Source organism: Lepidochelys kempii, chromosome 13, assembly GCF_965140285.1.
Source record: "Lepidochelys kempii isolate rLepKem1 chromosome 13, rLepKem1.hap1, whole genome shotgun sequence".
Taxonomy (NCBI): Eukaryota; Metazoa; Chordata; order Testudines; family Cheloniidae; genus Lepidochelys; species Lepidochelys kempii.
In genome coordinates this window covers 38,235,348-38,248,599 of record NC_136392.1, presented here as the reverse complement: position 1 = coordinate 38,248,599, position 13,252 = coordinate 38,235,348, and the positions used below count along the sequence as shown (strand labels likewise).

At 67.2% G+C, this 13,252-nt stretch overlaps 3 protein-coding genes across 4 annotated transcripts; 1 reads left to right on the top strand and 2 right to left on the bottom strand.

Annotated features, from left to right (window-relative positions):
• Positions 1-42: 42 nt before the first annotated feature.
• On the bottom strand, positions 43-2,450 carry EMC9 (ER membrane protein complex subunit 9). 2 transcript variants are annotated; one of them, XM_078848236.1, is made up of 6 exons: positions 2,389-2,450; positions 1,387-1,585; positions 1,060-1,136; positions 914-983; positions 628-722; positions 43-346 (listed from the first exon to the last, which is right to left on the bottom strand). In XM_078848236.1, exons 2-6 carry the CDS (start codon positions 1,582-1,584, stop codon positions 166-168), a joined length of 621 nt encoding a protein of 206 aa, XP_078704362.1. In that variant the 5' UTR covers position 1,585; positions 2,389-2,450; the 3' UTR covers positions 43-165. The 2 variants fall into 2 exon arrangements, with proteins under 2 accessions (XP_078704362.1, XP_078704361.1); XM_078848235.1 differs by lacking the exon at positions 2,389-2,450 and having other exon boundaries at positions 1,387-1,641.
• Positions 2,451-3,360: 910 nt separating this feature from the next.
• Positions 3,361-6,494, bottom strand: PSME2 (proteasome activator subunit 2). Its single transcript, XM_078848234.1, has 11 exons — positions 6,348-6,494; positions 5,581-5,613; positions 5,425-5,487; positions 5,097-5,186; positions 4,963-5,005; positions 4,778-4,875; positions 4,513-4,581; positions 4,366-4,433; positions 4,065-4,119; positions 3,828-3,914; positions 3,361-3,527 (listed from the first exon to the last, which is right to left on the bottom strand). Exons 1-11 carry the CDS (start codon positions 6,393-6,395, stop codon positions 3,447-3,449), a joined length of 735 nt encoding a protein of 244 aa, XP_078704360.1. The 5' UTR covers positions 6,396-6,494; the 3' UTR covers positions 3,361-3,446.
• Positions 6,495-7,091: 597 nt separating this feature from the next.
• Positions 7,092-12,786, top strand: RNF31 (ring finger protein 31). The gene is made up of 8 exons (XM_078848192.1): positions 7,092-7,238; positions 8,912-9,118; positions 9,660-9,807; positions 10,535-10,717; positions 11,162-11,214; positions 11,384-11,518; positions 11,807-11,995; positions 12,649-12,786. Exons 2-8 carry the CDS (start codon positions 9,107-9,109, stop codon positions 12,784-12,786), a joined length of 858 nt encoding a protein of 285 aa, XP_078704318.1. The 5' UTR covers positions 7,092-7,238; positions 8,912-9,106.
• Positions 12,787-13,252: the final 466 nt, after the last annotated feature.

Genomic DNA, 13,252 nt, shown 5'->3' with positions numbered 1-13,252 from the left:
GGGAGGGGAATGGGGGGAATAAATATAAAGGAATCAGTGAAAGTCAGTTGAGTCTTTACTTGGGGGTGAATTGGCATCTAGGCCAGCCAATGGGGGCGTGCCATTGTTTCAAGCAGGCCAATCAGAATACAGCCCTGGCTTCCCCAGGCCAGCCAATAGGGTCCTTCAGGTGCTGCCGTTGGCGACAGACACCAGCCGGGTGATCTCGGTGTTGAGGTGCTGATTGGTCCAGTCCCGTCTGATATCATCGAGGTGGGTGTCAAAGTCAACCAATCGGGTGTGAGCTTTAGCCTCCAGCAGGGACTTGCAAATGTGTCGGGAGGATTCCCAGTCGCGCCACATGACTCTGAAAAAGACAGGAGGGGGCGAGGTGAGTCCCGGATGCCTGGGTCCCATCCCCGGTCACCCTGAGGGCTGGGAGCGTGGGGGGTGCCTGCCTGGGTCCCATCCCCAGTCACCCTGAGGGCTGGAAGAGAGAAAGGCACCGTCCCGGACACCTGGCTCCCATCCCCCGTCACCCTAAGGGCTGGGAGCCTGTGGGGCACCGTCCCAGACACTTAGGTCCCATTCCCAGAGGATGGGTAGTGTAGGGGGCCCATGGAGGGTTTGATGGGGAACCCCACTCACCGGTTCTTGTCCTTGGGGAGCCAGTGCCGATCCTGCTGCTCCAGCACAATGACGGGGGGCACGCGGGGGTTCACGGTCAGTTTCTGGTTATCCAGCTAGAGGGAGAGAGAAAGGGGGGCAGTTGGGGGCCACGCTGGGAAGATATCCCCACACCACCCCCCAAATGTCAATCACAACCCCCCACCACCATAGGCACCCCCAGGGGTCCCTGACCACAGGCCCCCCCCACACACACACACCCTGCCCCCGGGGGCCCCCTCCAGCCTCCCAGACCCCCAAATCTCACCATGATCAACACAGCACCCTCAGAGAACTCAGCCAGGCGTCCAGCCATCTTCAGAGCCAGGGGGGTGGGGCTACATGGGGGGCAGGAGAGATGTCAGGGGGGAAGGGGGACCCCCTCCCTGCCCCCCTGGGGACCCCCAAAGTTACCTAATGTCGTCCAGCCCGGCATTGGCCTGGTAGTACCCAGCTACCAGCAGGTTAGAGCGGGACGCCCACAGATCAACCTGGGGAGAGGGACAGATCAAGAGGGGAGCGCGCCCCACACTGAGCTCCCCCCACCCAGCCCCAACACCCCCTGCGACCTGGTGCCCCCAGCCCCACTGCTCCACATGGAGGCCCCCTGCGCAGCCCCCTCTGCCCCACAGATCCCCCTCCACCCAGCCCCTCCTGCTCCACATGGAGGCCCCCTGCCCAGCCCCCTTTGCCCCACACGGAGCCCCCCAGCCCTGACCCACGGCGCCCCCTGCTGCCCACCTGGTTCAGAGCCACCTCCAGCATGACGCTGAGCGCCAAGTTGCTATGGAAAAGGGGGACGCAGTCGGTGAGAAACAGACACTCGGGGGGGGCCCCCCAGTGCCCCAGGAGCAGCCCATTGACGGCAGCGTGGGGGTGCCGCGCGGCGTGGAGGCACATCTTGGCATAGGCCCGGGCAGAGACCTCCACCTCAGCCATCCTGCCAGACAGCGAAGGGTTAACACGGTCGATGCCCCTCACTCCTGCCCCACAGCCCCCTGCCCCCCCAGCCTTGCCGGTGCCCCTCACTCCCGACCCGCAGCCCCCTGTCCCCCCCCGACCCGCCGGTGCCCCTCACTCCCGACCCGCAGCCCTCTGTCCCCCCCCGACCCGCCGGTGCCCCTCACTCCCGACCCGCAGCCCCCTGTCCCCCCCCGACCCGCCGGTGCCCCTCACTCCCGACCCGCAGCCACCTGCCCCCCCCGCCCCGCCGGTGCCCCTCACTCCCGACCCGCAGCCACCTGCCCCCCCCGCCCCGCCGGTGCCCCTCACTCCCGCCCCGCAGCCACCTGCCCCCCCCGCCCCGCCGGTGCCCCTCGCTCCCGCCCCGCAGCCCCCTGCCCCCCCCGCCGGTGCCCCTCACTCCCGCCCCGCAGCCCCCTGCCCCCCCGCGCCCCGCCAGTGCCCCTCGCTCCCACCCGCAGCCCCCTGCCCCCCCCGCCCCGCCGGTGCCCCTCACTCCCGACCCGCAGCCCCCTGCCCCCCCCGCCCCGCCGGTGCCCCTCACTCCCGACCCGCAGCCCCCTGCCCCCCCCGCCCCGCCCCGCCGGTGCCCCTCGCTCCCGACCCGCAGCCCCCTGCCCCCCCCGCCCCGCCGGTGCCCCTCGCTCCCGACCCGCAGCCCCCTGCCCCCCCCCGCCCCGCCGGTGCCCCTCGCTCCCGACCCGCAGCCCCCTGCCCCCCCCGCCCCGCCGGTGCCCCTCACTCCCACCCGCAGCCCCCTGTCCCCCACTGGGCTCCCACCTTCCCCCAGAACTGAGGCCCCGCCCCCAGAATATTGACTGTCAGGGTCCCCCCAGCTGACCCCCTCGCTCCCTGATTGGCTGGCTATCGACCAATCACGTCTCGAGTGTGCGCTTTGGTTCTGTGGGCCCTGATTGGTCGGTGCGCCCTCCCCAGAAGGGCACGGAGCCGCTGCTCTCTCCGCCGATTGGCTGACTGCCGCCCCCATCCCGAACCTGCCCCCCTCAGGTCCTCCAGAGCCATAGAGTCGGCGCCTAGAGCAGCCCCAGGAGCCGCAGAGCGCGGCAGAGCCACAGCCCTGCCCCGTGGGGGAGGGGCTGCGGGGCGTTACCCACCGTGCGCCGGGCAGCCCGGAGAAAACGGGGGGGGGGGGCAGTGCTCCCGGCGCAGCGGAGGGATGACGAGGCCCTACCCGTGATGCCCCGGGGCACAGATGCGACTCGAAGGAAGGGGCACGGTGCTTTACCCACAGTGCCCCGGGGGCCGAGAGCCGGGGGGGGGGCGTGCCCCACAGTACCCCGGGGGGGGGGCCGTGCCCCACAGTGCCCCGGGGGCCGAGAGCCGGGGGGCCCGTGCCCCACAGTACCCCGGGGGGGGGCCGTGCCCCACAGTGCCCCGGGGGCCGAGAGCCGGGGGGGGGGCGTGCCCCACAGTGGCCTGTGCCCCACAGTGCCCCGGGGGCTGAGAGCCAGGGGGGGAGCGTGCCCCACAGTGCCCCGGAGGCCGAGAGCAGGGGGGGGCGTGCCCCACAGTGGCCCGTGCCCCACAGGCCGAGAGCCGGGGGGCCCGTGTCCCACAGTGCCCCGGGGGCCGAGAGCCGGGGGGGGCGTGCCCCACAGTGCCCCGGGGGCCGAGAGCCAGGGGGGGAGCGTGCCCCACAGTGCCCCGGGGGCCGAGAGCGGGGGGGGCGTGCCCCACAGTGGCCCGTGCCCCACAGTGCCCCAGGGGCCAAACACCAGCACAGGAGGCAGGTTCTGGGGGAGCTGTTTATTTGCAGTCTGGTTCCAGCCCCTCCCCCACCAGGGGGCAGGACTTGGGGGGCAGGCACCCTGGGCCCCTCAGTACATGGACGGCTTCTCCTCGCCCTTGGGGTTTGTCAGCTTCTCCAGGTTCTGGGTGAGGATGTGATACAGCTCGGCCTGGTGGGTGGGGGGGGGGACAAAAGAGAGGAGCTGGAGGGGGGCAGAGAAACTCCCCACTGAACCAAACCCCTTCCCATCGGAGCCCCCCCAGCCCTCACTGAGAGCCCCACAGAACCACACCCCCCCCCAGGACCCCTCTCCGTTCCCTGCCCCCCCGCGCCCTCACTGAGACCCGCCACAGAACCACACCCCTCCCAGGACCCCTCTCCATTCCCTGCCCCCCCCAGCCCTCACTGAGACCCCCACAGAACCACACCCCCCCAGGTCCCCTCCCCATTCCCAGCCCCGCATACTCACGTAGAAGCCCCGAATGTCCAGCACCATGGTCCGGATCTCCCCATACACTGCTTCGTCCCGCTCGTGGACCAGAGTCCGGTAATCCATCTGGGGGCAGGGGATGCTAGTTAGCCTGGCTGGGGGCACTGCTGTGGGGAAGCTCACAGCCCCGGAGCTCCCCTCCCCTCCCCACCCCACCCCACCCCACCCCAGCTCAGGGCACTGCTGTGGGGAAGCTCACAGCCCCTGATCACTTACCACATGGGTCTCCTTCGAAGCCTTCGCCACAGCATCTCCACGCTCAGAGAAATATCTGGGGGTGGAGAGAGAGAGAGAGAGAGAGAGAGTGGGCCCAGATCATTACCCATGGTGCCCTGGGGCACAGACGCCCATGGGAAGGGCATTACCCACAGTGACTTGGGGCACCTGTGTGGAGCATGTAGGCATGGAAGCCAATGTAAGCAATTACCTACCATGCCCTGAGGCAGAGACATGGTTGGGGGGGGGGGGGGGTGACCCACAATGCCCTGGGGCAGAGATGAGGGAGGGCAAAACTCACTTGGAAATGGCTGTCTGGAAGCCCTCGACCTTGGTCTTGATGGCTGTCACCCGCTCCAGCACCTTCTCCTGCGGGGGGGAAGATTGGGGTGAGATTGGGGTGCCTGCAGAGGGGGGACCGGCAGAGGGGGGACTGAGAGGGCCTTACCTGAATGGCCACCCCAAAATCGTTCCCGTCCTCAATTCTGGGGATCAGGTGATGGATCCAGGTGATGACCTGGGGACAGAGAGACAGTGAGAGGGGGCCAGGGCACTAGTAAGGGGAAGCTCGCAGCCCTGGCATCCCCCGCCCGTTGGGGGCATCATTGCAGGGAAGCTCCGAGCCCTGGGGGCACTGCTGAGGGGAAGCTCCCAGCCCTGGCATCCCCCACCCATTGTGGGCACTGCTGCGGGGGATGGGTTGGGGGGCTCACCAAAACACATTTCTCCTTCAGCTCCCGCACCTCCGGCTTGACCCGGCCCAGCAGCGTCACCATGGCCTCGTTGCCCTTCAGGTAGCCACACTTGGGAGCTGGGGGGGGGGAGAACAGGAGGTGAGTCCACACCCCAAATCCTTTCCCCCCAAATCCTGCCCCCCCAAAACCTCCCCAAAACTCACCCTCCTTCTTCTCCTCCTTATCCGTCTCCATGTTAGTCGAGTCCTGGGGGGGGGCGAATGGGACAGGAAACGGGTCAGCCCCTCACCAGCGGGGTGTGGCGTGATGCGGGGGAGGGGGTTACCCCAAAACTCACCTCATCCTCATCCTTGGGGGGTGGGTCGGGGATGGGGATATCCAGGGGAGCCCGGAGCGTGGAGAGATCCTTGATGTTCAACGAATCCTCCTGCAGTGACAGCAAAGTTACCTGTGGGGGGCGCTCTCCCAGCAGAAGGGGGGGCCCCAGTAGTGTGAGGGCCAACCTGGGGGGCACTGACAGTGTGAGGGGGGACCCCAGGGTGGGATGTGGAGGGATCCCACCAGGGGGCTCTGGGGGCTCAGAGGGCTGTTGGAGGGTCCCATCTCAGGGGGTACTAACAGAGCAAGGGAGAGTCTGGGGGTGCACAGGGAGGGGGAGTTCTTACCTTCAGGAATTTGTCCAGTTGAAAGATTTTTTGGGGTAAAAATGTCGACAGGAATTGCTCAGCCTGGGTGGGGGGAAGAGAGAGGGGTCACAGGGGGTATTTGGGGGGCAGTTAGTCCCAGTGAGGGGCAGTTAATCATGAGGGGGGCAGATTTACCTCCTTGAAGAGAGATTCCCTGAAGAGCTCGACCTAAAAACACAGAGAGGACAGGAAAAGGCAGCTGAGTCTGGGGGGGGTCACGGCCCCAAACACTGGGCTCAAGTCCCCTGCCGACCCCCCTCCCCCTGGCACGGCGCCCCCCTCGCCCCACAGTACCCCTGTCGGCCCCCTCCCCCTCCCCCATGGCACAGTGCCCCTGCTGGCCCCGTGCCCCACAGCCAACTGGGCCCTTCTCCCTGCCCCTCGGCGCCCCCTGCTAACCCCCCTCCCCACAGCACAGAGCCCCCTGGGGATTCACCCTCCCCACGGCAAGTGCCCCTGCTGGCCCCATGCCCCACAGCCAGCTAGGCCCTTCTTGCCCCTTGGCGCCCCCTGCCGACCCCCCTTCCCATGGCACGGCGCCCCCTGGTGACTCCCCCTGCCCCATGGCACAGTGCCCCTGCTGGCCCCGTGCCCCACAGCCAGCTAGGCCCTTCTCCTTGCCCCTCGGCGCCCCCTGCCGACCCCCCTCCCCACAGCACCTGCGCCGGCCCCCTCCCGCAGCACGTGGCCGGCTCGGGGATTCCCCGGGGGAAGCGGAAGGGGGATCCCCGGGGGTGATGCACGAGTTATGGGGTCCTGGGGGGACCGGTTTCCATCCCTCTCCTTTGCACCCCCGATCTCACCGCCCCCCCGTTGCACCCCCGATCTCACCGCACCCCCGATCTCGCTGCACCCCGATCTCACCGCCCCCCCCGCTACACCCCACATCTAGGGGTCTCCACCTGCTGGCGGGACTCCCCGCTGACTTTCACAGCGCAGGCCTTGGCCATGGTCCGGGTCCGTCTGTCCCCGGAGCCCGGCTCTGACCCCTTTCGATTTCACTTCGCCCGGCCCGCCCCCCGGCCCGCCCCGGCCCGCCCCCTGCCGGCCCTGCCCCTCACTGCCAGCCTTGGGGTACCCTGAGACCCCCTGTCCCCCCCGACCGCCCTCTGCCGGCCCTGACCCGCACTGCCAGCCCTACTCCCTTATCCTCCACTCCCTGCCCCCTACCAGCCCTGCCGCCCTACCCCCACTCCCTGCCCCCTACCGTCCCCTGACAGCCTTGGGATCCCCCTGAGAGCCTGTTGTCACCCCACTGCGAGTCCTGCCCTCCCCTGCCGGCCCCCACCACCCTTGAGGTCCCCCTGACACCTCCCTGCCCCCACTCCGAGTCCCGGGGTCCCCACTGCCAGCCCTGTCCCCCACTCACAGACCTGCTCCCCTGCCGCGCCTGCCCCCCATTGCCAGCCCCGGGAATCCCCACAGCCAGCTTCAGAGTCCCCCTACTTCCCCCCCCGCCAACCTTGGGCCCCCCCCCCAAGACCCTCACTGCCCCCACTCCCAGATCTGCCCCCTTACCGTCCCCCCCCGCCAGCCTTCCGGCCCTGGGCCCCCCACTGCCCTCGCATCCTGTGCCCCCTACCGGCCTTGAGCCCCACTGCCCCCCTCTCCCAGCCCTGGGTCCCCCGGCTACCCTCACTGCCCCAACTGCAAGACCTGCCAACCTGCCCCCCTGCCGCCCCCCTACCGGCCCGCGGGCCTCCCTGCCGCCCCCCCATCAGCTGTTTCTCTTTCTCTTCAGTCCCCAGCGCGCTGCTTCCGCGAGTTCTCGGCCGGGCCCCGCCCGCCGAAGGGTGAGAACCCCCGCGCCGGCCCCCCCTGCAGCCCCCGACTCGTCCTCCGGCCCCCCCCGACCCCACCCCAGGCTCCCCCTAGGCCGACCCCAGGCCCCTCCCGCCGGCCCCCTGCACCCCCCGCCGACCCCACTGCTTCCCCCGACCCCTTCCCCGGCCCCCCTTCACCCTCCCCACCCATCCCAGGCTTACCCTGCACCCCGCCTTCCCCCCCCCGCGACTCGCCCCAGGGCCCACCCTGCACTCCCCGCCCCCTGCACCTCCAGCAGCCGCTCGGGCCCCCCCCCGCGCCAGGTCCACCCCCCGGCATCCCTGGGGCTCTGGGGGACAGGGGGACAGGGCTGATGTCGTGGGGTGGGGGATCACGGTATGGGGCGGGGGGCTGGCCAGGGAAGACTGGGGTACGGGGGAGCTGGCCAATGGGATCTGGGTATGGGAGGCTGGCTCGGGATATCAGGGTACAGTGGGGGGCTGGCTGGGGGGGTATTGGAGTATGGGGGAGTGCGGGTTGCGGAATCAAGGTACAGCGGTGGCTGGCTGGGGGATATCGGGGTACAGTAGGAGGCTGGCTGGGGGATATCGGGGTAAGGTGGGGGCGGGTTGGGGATATGGGTGTATGGGGGGCTGGTTGCAGGAATCAGGGTATGGGTGGGGGTGGGTTGGGGGAATCAGGGTACAGTGGAAGGCTGGCTGGGAATATGGGGGTACAGGGGATCGGTTGCAGGGATCATGATATGGCTGGGGGATATCGGGGTACGGGGGGTTGGTTGCAGGGATCGGGGTACAGGGGCCGGCTGGGGGATATCGGGGTATGGGGGGTTGGTTGCAGGGATCGGGGTATGGAAGGGCTGGCCGGGGGATATCGGGGTATGGGTGAAGGCTGGCTGGGGATATGGAGGTCCGGGGGGGCTGGTTGCAGGAAGTGGGGTACAGGGGCCGGCTGGGGGATATCGGGGTATGGGGGGTTGGTTGCAGGGATCGGGGTATGGAAGGGCTGGCCGGGGGATATCGGGGTATGGGTGAAGGCTGGCTGGGGATATGGAGGTCCGGGGGGGGGCTGGTTGCAGGAAGTGGGGTACAGGGGCTGGCCGGGGGATATCGGGGTATGGGGGGTTGGTTGCAGGGATCGGGGTATGGAAGGGCCGGCTGGGGGATATCGGGGTATGGGGGGCTGGTTGCAGGGATCGGGGTATGGAAGGGCTGGCCGGGGGATATCGGGGTATGGGGGAAGGCTGGCTGGGGATATGGAGGTCCGGGGGGGGGGCTGGTTGCAGGAAGCGGGGTACAGGGGGCCGGCTGGGGGATATCAGGGTACGGGGGGTTGGTTGCAGGGATCGGGGTACAGGGGCTGGCTGGGGATATCAGGGTATGGGGGCTGGTTGCAGGGATCGGGGTATGGAAGGGCTGGCCGGGGATATCGGGGTATGGGTTAAGGCTGGCTGGGGGATATGGAGGTCCGGTGGGGGGCTGGTTGCAGGAAGCGGGGTACAGGGGCCGGCTGGGGGATATCGGGGTACAGGGGGCTGGTTGCAGAGATCGGGGTATGGAAGGGCTGGCCGGGGGATATCGGGGTATGGGGAAGGCTGGCTGGGGATATGGAGGTCCGGGGGGCGCTGGGTTGCAGGAAGCGGGGGTATGGGGGTCAGCGAGTTAACCCTTCGCTCTCCCCCCAGGCCAGGTCATGGCGCAGGCACCTCCTCCCCTCGGGGAGCCCCAGTTCCTGCAGCTGCGGGAGGAGCTGGTGCGGGGCCCTGGCCCAGAGCCCGGGGGACCTGCACCCCGAGACTGTCCAGCAGCTGTTGAGGGCTCCCCTGCCCCTCCACGTCAAGTACCGGGAGATCGACGCCCAGGGCATCCTCCACGCCAACATGCAGGGGCAGGTAGCGCTGGGCTGCGGGGAGGGTGTTATGGGGGGCAGATGTGGGGGGAGTCAGTGGTGGGGCTGGGGGAGTGGAGGGGGTGTTGGGGGGCAGATGGAGGGCATGGAGGAGTTGGGGGGCAGGCATGGGGTGCTGGGGAGGGGAGGAGCCACTGGGGACAGATGTGGGGAGTTAGGGGGCTGGGAAGGGGGAGGGGGAAGTCCTGTTGGGGGCAGGAATGAGGGGCTGGGGAGCAGGCATTGGGGGCAGATGGCAGGTGGGGGGGAGTTGGGGGTAGGGCTGGGGGGCTGGGAAGGGGAGAGGGCATTGAAGGCACTGAAGAGGGTCAGCGGCAGTGGGGCTGGGAGGGGGATTGGGGTTGAAAAAGGGGGACTGGGGGAGGGGGCAGAGTGGGGGTGGGGGAGGGATTGGGGGCTCTGGGTGGGAGCAGAGGGGCAGAATTGGGATCCTGGTGGGAGGGGAGTTGGGGGGGGCTGTGGAGGAAATGGGGGGCAGGGTATCTGCTCTGGGGTGCCCCTCATGCGCCCCCGTCACCCCCTAGCCCCCGGCCTGCCTGCGAACCATCTCCACAGCCCTCAACATTCTGGAGAAATACGGGCGCAACCTGCTGAACCCCCCTGAAACCCCGCTTTTGGCGCGGGGTCAAGTTCAACAACCCCGTCTTCCGCAGCACGGTCGACGCCATCCAGGTGAGACCCCGGCCCCGGAACCCACCCCTAGTGCCCTCTGAATCTCCCCAGCCCCCTGAGCCCCCGGGCCCCATATCGCCAAGTCCCTGAGCCCCCAGAACCACCCTGGCTCCTGAACCCCCCACCCCCAGATCACCCAGCTACACTGAACCCCCCAGCCCCTGAAACCCCTCGGATCACCCCAGCCCCCCCGAACTGCAATACCCAACAACCTTGTTGTCTTCAGCATAGATGAAGCCAGGTGAGACCCCCCAAATCCCACATTCTGGTCTGCTGAACTGCCCAACTCCTGAACCCCACTCACTCCCTGTACCCCAGTATCCAACAACCCCATCTTCTGCAGCACGGTCAACACCATACAAGTGAGACCCCAAGTCTCCCAGCCCCACGGGTACCGACACCCTCGCCCCCCACAAATCTCCCAGCCCCACGGGGTACCGACACCCCCGGCCCCACAAATCTCCCAGCCCCCCAGGTACTGACACCCCAACACCCCCAATCTCCCAGCCCCCAGTTACCAACACCCTAGTTACGCCCCAGCCCCCAGGTACCCACCCGCCGGTCACCCCCGAACACCCCCATATCTCCCAGCCCCCAGGTACCCACCCACCGGTCACCCCCCAGCCCCTCCATATCTCCCAGCCCCCCTAGGTATCCCCCCACCTGTCCGCCCCCAGCCGCCCCATATCTCCCAGCTTCCAGGTACTCACCCACCGGCTCCCCCCAGCCCCGGTGCTAACGCGGCTCCCCGCAGGGCGGGCGGGACGTGCTCCGGCTCTATGGCTACACGGAGCAGCAGTCGGACGGGCTGAGCTTCGCCGAGGGGCTGGAGGAGCCGGACGCCCGGCGTGTGGCCTCTGTCACCGTGGACGTGGTCCTGCTGCGGGCCGAGCTCAACCTGCTGCTCTCGGTAGGGGGTGCTGGGGGGCAGGGAGCGGGGTGGGGGCTGAGCAGGGAGCCATGGGGCAGGGAGCGGGGTGGGTGCTGAGCAGGGGACGCTGTGGGGCAGGGAGTGGGGGGGCTGAGCAGGGGGTGCCGTGGGGCAAGGAGTGGGGTGGGGGGCTGAGTAGGGGGTGCCGTGGGCAGGGAGTGGGGTGGGGGCTGAGTAGGGGGAGCAGGGGACACCGTGGGGCAGGGAGTGGGGGGGCTGAGCAGGGGGTGCGTGGGGCAAGGAGTGGGGGTGGGGGCTGAGTAGGGGGTGCCGTGGGGCAGGGAGTGGGGTGGGGGCTGAGTAGGGGGAGCAGGGGACACCGTGGGGCAGGGAGCGGGGTGGGGGCTGAGCAGGGGGTGCTGTGGGGTAGGGCGAGGGGGGGCAGGGCGGAGGCTGAGTCTCATTGTGGCTTTTCTATTTCAGAACAATCACCCGAACCCCGTATCCTGCAGGGAATGCTGCAGGGGGGGCAAGAGGTGAGGGGGGCAGGTGGAAGAGGGTCTGGGGGAGGCAGGGGTGGGATGGAAGGGGGTTGGGGGCTGGGGCAGGGCTGGGGGAGATGGGGTCGGGGGCTGGGGCAGGGCTGGGGGGGTCGGGTGGATCGAGGGGGGTCGGCTGGGCCTGTCACCCCTTCGTCTCTTCCAGGTGACCCTGATCCTGGACTCGGTGCCCATCCACGACACAGCGCCCCCCGGAGCCCTGCCCCAGACAGGTGCGTGCCACAGGGAGCTCTCGCTGTGGGGAGAGCGTGGGGGGAGCTGTGGGGCTGAGGACTGGGGGGTACCGTGGGGCACGGGGGCACTGGCTGTGGAGACAGCGTGGGGGGTGGTGTGGGGAGTGGGGGGCTGGGGAGTGGGGGCGCTGTGGGACACGGGGCTCTGCTGTGGAGGGCGCTGTGGGGTCGGGAACGGAGGAGCTGGGGGGGCACTTGGGGAGAGTGCAGGGGCACTGTGGGGCTGAGGAGTGGGGGTGCTGTGAGGCAGGGCGGTGGGGACTGGGAGCGAGGGAGCACTGCTGGAGGGCATGGGGGGCCGTGCTATGGGGTGATCCCTCTCTCCTGCCCCACAGGGCCCGGCCCCCCCCGGCCACCTGCCTGCTGTGTGGGCTGGAGCCAGCATCCCCTGCTCTGCCCCGAATGCAACCAGAGCCTCTGCCCCTGAATGTGACCGTCTCTTCCACAAGCACCCAGCCCGGGCCCAGCACCGGCGCCTGTCCGTGGGGGAGCCAGGCTTGGGGGGCCGGGCCCCCTGCACAGAGGTAACGCGGATCCCCTTGAACCTACACCCACCCCCAGGTATTGGAGGCCCCACCCTGAGCCCCCAGGATACGGGGACCCCCTGAACCCTGTTCTGCCCCATATAATGGGCCCCCTCTGTGACCCCCTGAGCCCCCAGGACTTGGGTACCCCCTGAACCCTGTCCTACCCCCAGGCAATACATGAATTACCATTACAAATGAATTGAAAGATTTCTTTTCTCTTTAACACCCAAACTGCAAAATAAACAAATGACCGTTCAGACTGAAATCCCCAGGAAATAAAACCTGAAATAAATTGAAACTAAAACTAAAAATCACATCTTTGCCCTACTACTAAGGAAAAGGCCCCCCAAAGTGTTATTTCAATGAAAGCCGGACCTAAAAAAGGACATTTCAGACGCTTTCAATGTACTAAACAAAGAAGAAAAAAACAAAACCCCCACAAGATCAGGTGAATTACAATTCAAAAAGAAACCAAGAGAAATTAAATATTAAATTGAAAATCAAAATAAAAAATGTCCATGTTTGACGAATGTTTCATAACAGCTTTGCTGTAAAGCGCCGTGTGTCCGAAGCGAACCAGACCCTCGCCCCGCGGTTAATCAAAGGGAAGTTTTCCGTCCTTGGCTTCCCTTCTTTGCTCTCTCGTGAAGAAAGACAATGGTCAAATACTCGAATGGCTGAACAGTAACCTCGGGAGAAACAACAAACGAAACACAAATTCATTGGAAATAAAACGCCGAGTGCACGAATTCGGATTCAACATTCAATACCAGAAAAGAGTCAATTGAAAATAGAAATGAAAAGTGTCCAGTTTAAAACCAGGGTTTAATATGCATGAATAAAAGGAAGGAAAACGCCCCCGACCCCCCGAATGGGTGACTCGAACACGGGTGCCAGTTTTCCAGGCTAGGTTTTCAATTAAACGTCAAATCCCGGGAGGCGACGGGCGTGCACCGGGGGGACCCAGCACCGGGGGGACCTCCAGCTGCCCGCACCCCAACATGTCAAGTCCATGACAGGGACCCTGCTCGCCCGCGGAGTCCAGCTCCATTCGGACAACAGGGCCCTCGGTTCGGGGGGACCCCCTGCCTGACCCCAGTCCCCCCTTCCCCAGGTTTTAGGGACCCCCCAGACGGTTGTGACCCCCCAACCCCCCAATCTCATTTCCAGGGCTCCCCGGCCCTTTAAAAACCCAGAGGATTCTGGAATGTTCCATTCGGTTGCCAGGAGAGGGCGAACTCTGAGATAGCGCGT

Bases quoted from the DNA above. Each gene is read 5' to 3' on its own strand.
- RNF31 (XM_078848192.1), top strand. The intron at 11,519-11,806 runs GTACCGTGGGGC...CCTGCCCCACAG, and splicing joins GTGGGGCTGAGGACTGGGGG to GGCCCGGCCCCCCCCGGCCA. The intron at 11,996-12,648 runs GTAACGCGGATC...TCTCTCGTGAAG, and splicing joins GCCGGGCCCCCTGCACAGAG to AAAGACAATGGTCAAATACT.
- PSME2 (XM_078848234.1), bottom strand. From the start codon at position 6,395: ATGGCCAAGGCCTGCGCTGTGAAAGTCAGCGGGGAGTCCCGCCAGCAG. The intron at 5,187-5,424 runs GTAAGAACTCCC...CTGTCACTGCAG, and splicing joins AACTGGACAAATTCCTGAAG to GAGGATTCGTTGAACATCAA. The intron at 4,120-4,365 runs GTGAGTTTTGCC...CTCCACCCCCAG, and splicing joins TTCCAGACAGCCATTTCCAA to ATATTTCTCTGAGCGTGGAG.
- EMC9 (XM_078848236.1), bottom strand. From the start codon at position 1,584: ATGGCTGAGGTGGAGGTCTCTGCCCGGGCCTATGCCAAGATGTGCCTC. The intron at 1,137-1,386 runs GTGGGCAGCAGG...CCCTCTCCCCAG, and splicing joins TGGAGGTGGCTCTGAACCAG to GTTGATCTGTGGGCGTCCCG. The intron at 984-1,059 runs GTAACTTTGGGG...CCCCCCATGTAG, and splicing joins GCCGGGCTGGACGACATTAG to CCCCACCCCCCTGGCTCTGA.